General features: G+C 39.4%; 1 protein-coding gene across 1 annotated transcript; it reads right to left on the reverse strand.

Annotated features, from left to right (window-relative positions):
- Window positions 1–400: 400 nt before the first annotated feature.
- On the reverse strand, window positions 401–2,225 carry LOC121995721 (cyclin-D5-1-like). Its single transcript, XM_042549482.1, has 5 exons — window positions 1,777–2,225; window positions 1,617–1,703; window positions 1,242–1,533; window positions 1,015–1,151; window positions 401–936 (listed from the first exon to the last, which is right to left on the reverse strand). Exons 1-5 carry the CDS (start codon window positions 1,993–1,995, stop codon window positions 736–738), a joined length of 936 nt encoding a protein of 311 aa, XP_042405416.1. The 5' UTR covers window positions 1,996–2,225; the 3' UTR covers window positions 401–735.
- Between the last annotated feature and the right edge of the window lie 3,299 nt (window positions 2,226–5,524).

Genomic DNA, 5,524 nt, shown 5'->3' on the forward strand with positions numbered 1-5,524 from the left:
ACATTTTTCTTCTTCCCCTCGAAAAATTGCCAAGGAGGCGGCATCATGCATTTGCAGCTGGAATCTCTGCGTTGAGCAGGGCAGAGAGGCATCAGCCTGTGGATGAAACCGAAAGAGAACGGGCAGCAGCTTTTAATTAAGCAAGTGTGCGTGCTGTCTCACTTAATTGATTCTGTTCCTGCAGATATGTACGTCAGTTTCTATACATCTGTTCTGATCATTTTCTATCTATCTATCTATATATATTTTTTTCTTTTCAATTGATCAGAGAAATCCTCTTCAGTGTGCATAACAGTTGTTAGTTTGTTCCTGACAAGAGCATGTTGCTTGGTTTTTTGCTTCCAGGAACAGAAACCCCTCCGGGGGTTCCATTCCCGTGACATGACATCACAAAATCCAATGATCGCCATATGCACTCACAATTCCATTCCATCAAACGAAACAAATCCAAGTACATTTTCTTCCACTTTACAGAATGTGATTCATGTACCTCCTCACTCCAGTCTTTTCAATAACCAGGCAAAGAATATCGAGATCTAATAATCTCATTATTCACACTCCACACACACTCTTGGAACACGGCTCACCTCTTCTCATTCCCCTGGCCAATTCTTCAACTCTCATCTTATTAATTGATATCACACACTTGATCGAGCAAGAACTCGAACACTTATCGAATCAAACTGCAAAAAGGGGGAAAAAATATATAAAAGCAATCGTGAAGCTGGCAGTGTGTCAAGGTTGTCTCCTGTTGGTATCTGCCAATCGGAGCCTTCTCCTTTTGTTCATGGACAAGTTGGAGGGCGCACTGTCACTGACCTCCGTGATGCTGGAATGCTCCTCTGTTGAAGAACTAGGCCTCTTTGCGCTTCTTCTCTTGCTGTCATTGTGTGATGGATCTCGAGTCATGATTTTATAGCAGAAGAATACATGCTCCTGAAGGAAAGACAAGGAAACTGGAGCAAATGATGATTAATTCTTGAAAAATCTAATGCATGGACGGCAACTAATCACCTTCTCTGAGCAGGATCCAAACATTGATACACTGCTAATCTTTGACTCTAGAACTTCCTTTGCGTACAGTTTGCTGGATGCAGCCAATACGGCAGCTGCAGCAATGGCAGACGAGCGATAGGCGGCTAAATTTATCACTGAAATAAAACACGATATTGAATGACTGATCGAACCATGATCACTGGTGCGATGAATAAAAAAAAATGGAGATCGAATTAGTGACCGACTGTTAATGGCGGTGAAAATGAAGTCAATGGCTCTGCGCGACGATTCCTCTGGAGAAGAATCGCAGCGGAACTTTGAAATGAAGTAACTCAAGTAATCAAACGGGGTCACGGAGTTCATCCGCCATTGCAGAGTGTCGAGCAGCAGCAGCTCCATTCGCTGCAGGGAATTAGCGTCGAAGGAGAGGGCGTCGGACTGGAGGTCGGTTAGCGTCGGGACACTGCGTTCCTCCATCTTCGCGGCGACCGAGACGCAGGCCAAAGACAGCAACCGCGCCGCCCATGGCTTCCCGTCCTATTCAATAATCAAATAATTAAGCAAATTGGTGCGGACAACGGAGAGCTTATAAGGCAATGAGATCTCGAGCTTCATATCACCTCAATGCTCCGTTGCGCCAAGAAACGATCGAAGTAAGCGACGGCGAGGTAAGCAGTCCGGCAGCTGAATCCGAAGCAGGACTTAGTCTGAAAAGCTTTACAGATTTAATTTCTAGACGCTAAAAGCTACTTGGATGGATTCTTATTACAATCAACCCACTCTTAGGATCCACTCGACGGCATCGGAGCGGAAGTGGTTGGAGCAATAGTCGGAAGGCTTTGGGTGTTGCGAGCGGAAGATGGAGTCTCTTGATTCGAGCTTCTCGAGGCAGTCCTCGTCGCAGGCGACGAGGACTCCATGGAGCTGCGCGACGTCGGTGAGGGAGAAGTCCAAGAACGCACCATCTTCGTAGCAGAGTAGGTTGTTGGATTCTCCCATGAGCTCTCGGAGGAGAAGAGGAGTGAGTGAGTGAGTTCACGAGTAGTACTGCATCTCTCTCGTGGTGAACTTAGCCTTGGCCGCCGCAGCAAGGAGACAAGCAGAGAAAGGACTCCTCTCTTTATGTGTTGCTACGATCCCTGCCATTTCTCTTCTCTAAACAGGAAATCATTAACAAAGACTACTTTTTTTTGTTTTTTCTTTTTTTCTTGAGATGGTGAGCGATGAGGGTGGAATCGCCAAATGGTGTTTCAAAAGGGATATTAATATATATATGGATAATTGTCTCGATCGCTGTTCATCGGATATAGATAGGGAAAAACAAATGTATTTAGCTTACAAAATGGCAGAGGACACGAAGAACTAAACTTGTGATGGCTTCTAGTGATATTTCAAGATGTGATCATTAAGCTAATTGGGTTTTAAAGGATAACTCTTCCTTTTTGTTAATTAAATCTTGCTGCCTGAATTAGCAGCCATCTGCTGGTTATTAGGGTAGGCAGGGCCAGTCTTAATCTGTCACAGAATCTGCTCCTAAAAATCCCAAGTGAATCGTGAGCTCATTTTGGCTGGCTCTCCAGTTTCAGAATTGCTCGAAAGATCCTCTATCAGATGCGATCATATGAAAACTCGCTGCAGTGGGCTCGCGTGTTGGAGAGAAGCTCACATCTGCACAAATTTAGGGAAATATGTTTTTGTTGTCTTCGACCACGCTCTCTAAACTGTTTGAAATGGCGACATCCATTAACAAGGCAAAAAAAATAGTTTTGTCCGATGGACAACTCGCCTAATGAGTGGCGTATGGGCCAGCTCCACCCTCAAAATTCTGCTCCTGATTGTCATGTTTTTCTTAAAGCTGAGTTTGTTTTCTGACAGCCGAGTTCGAGTGCAGCTAAAAAAAAGTTTTCATGCCTAGCTCCAATTGACTGAATAAATCTAATCAAAGGTCACACCTCGACGGGCATCGATCGCTGCCATCTTCTTCTTATCTGTCAAATTTCATGACAATTGCCGAGACTAACTTGCCTTGGAACAGAGCAAAAAGGCTTATCGACTTTTTGATATCTGTACTTGAAGCTCCTTTTGAGTTTTGACTGTAAGATGGTTAAAGTGGAGGGCAAGCAAGGAGTTAGGCAACCGAAGAATAAGAGACAGTGTCAACAATTTAATAATTACTGACTGTATAAGAAATTGAACTATATATCCTTGTTATTGACCACCAAGAGAAGGGGATCGGGAAGATCTTGAGGTGGCAAGGGGCAAAAGAGAGAGACAGAAGTGTTTGTTTTCGTTTGGGTGAGTCCCAAAGTTTGACCATTACTGACCCTTGTTAGCTGCTGCTGCACTTGCTCTTCTCATGTCGGAATGCCCCTCCCACTTTTGGGAGGGTGTGGTGGTATATAGTATTGTACCCTGCCTTAGAAGGGAGCTTTTGTGGTGTTCCCTATGTCATGGCATCCAATGGAACAGTGCATGTGGTCCTTTGGGCGAACTTCTCCATCGTTCAAATGCTCTCAACGTGGAGAACTAGGGTTGCAGGCTGAAGCATGGAAGAGCACTAATATATATATATATATATATATATATATATATATATATATATATATATATATATATATATATATATAACTAATATATATATATATATATTAAAGTCCACCGGATTAAAATTATATATATATATATATATTAAAGTCCACCGGATTAAAAACAATTGATGAATCAAATAACATTAAATCTGGCAGAAGGTTTCTATCGGTCGTTAAGATAAATTAGGAAGTGTTCATAGTGGGCGGTCTAGAAGCTCAGTATTTCATGATTGCGCACCCTGTTTGAAAGAAAAATTCTTGCAAATATACTATAACTTAAGATTAAACCATGGGTATTTGGGTGACAACTTGACGGCATCCTTCCGTTGCATCATAACCTGGGGCAAGTCTAGAGTAACACTGAACATGAGCTGATCAACTCGATTCCACAAAATTTTTCCACTAGCCATAAGGATAAATCGACAAGTTTTCGTGACGAGCGGCTAAGAAGCCTAGTATCCCCTAATTATGCACCCTATTTGGAGGAAAAACTCCCTGCAAATGTGTCGTAGTTGGAGATCTGACCGTGGATGTCTAAGTGATAATTTAGCACCCCTCCACTGCATCATAATCTTGAGACACGTCTAGAGGACAACAAAAAATGATTAATTAGGTCAGATAACATCAAACATGGGATGACTGACTTGATCCTACAAAAGTTTTCCACCGGTCGTCAAGGTAATTGGAGAAGTACACATGGAGGTGTATCCTGACAATCAGTATTCTCAAGTCTGCTAAAGTTAAGAGGATTTAAAAAAAATGATTAACCAGCATACATGAGTTGCAAGTCTCATTTGGAGAAAAAATCCCTATAAATATGTCATAGCTGGGAAATAATTGAGTACCCTTACCGCTGCATCATAGCTAGGGGCAAAGTTTAGAGAATTCAAGTGTGGTAAAAGGTGATTCGCTCTCCTTCAACGACCCCGTTAACCTGTCCCTAGGTCAACACGGAGGAGGTAAATTACATATGACTACTATCCATTAGTATAGGTGGCCAAGGTATGAGGAATACATGCTTTGATATATTGAGTTTTGACCCTAAAACCTTATATTGCAACACTCTATTTCTTAAGCGCCACATTGTCCCGAGCGTACCAAGTTGGGAGAATTCAAGAAATATAAATATAATAGGTGTTTATTGTAACATTAAATTGATTTAAATTTATATAACAATTTTTACTAAAATTGGTAAATAAAATTAAAATATTTAAAATTAAGAAAACATAGTATAAGTCGTGAGATTTTTTTTTTAAAAAAGGGAGTGTTAATTTATTCTAAATTTATTATAACATAAAATAAAATTATATATATATATATATATATATTGTTAACCTCAGAATCAAGAAAAATCTTAGTTTTTCGAGGTTTTCTGATTCCAAATTACATGTCTCTTTTGATAATGTATCGGGCATGGAACATTACTTGGGAATCATCGATTATCTAAACAAAACATGATTTTCATTGATAACCTTAGATGGATAACATCTAACTAAACACACCCTTAGGATCTGTTTGATTCAAGTTATTATGTATAATTTTTGTTATGTGATTACCAGATAATCATATAATCAAGATTATTAGAAATAAAATATAACCTAATATTATTTGGTATAACTTAGTTTAATATTTTTATTGTATTAATTTGGTTACAAAACAATACATGTTTTGTTTTTACTTTATGTTTTCTAATATTGTTTTTAATATATATATATATATAATTTAATTTTTATAATTTAAAATGAAAATTTTGTTATAAAAATTTTAGGGGTATTTTTATCCCAAAGTATAAATATCGAAGGATATTTTTTATTAACAAATTTTGTTAACCCATAATCAAGAAATTGGAACCTTGATGTCCGGCTAGAGGGGGTGAATACTTGATCATCCACTTGATTGTTTCCTATACTTGTTAGCACAATGGAAATATAAACAAGTAA

The sequence above is a fragment of the Zingiber officinale genome, chromosome 6A, assembly GCF_018446385.1.
Source record: "Zingiber officinale cultivar Zhangliang chromosome 6A, Zo_v1.1, whole genome shotgun sequence".
NCBI classification, from domain to species: domain Eukaryota; kingdom Viridiplantae; phylum Streptophyta; class Magnoliopsida; order Zingiberales; family Zingiberaceae; genus Zingiber; species Zingiber officinale.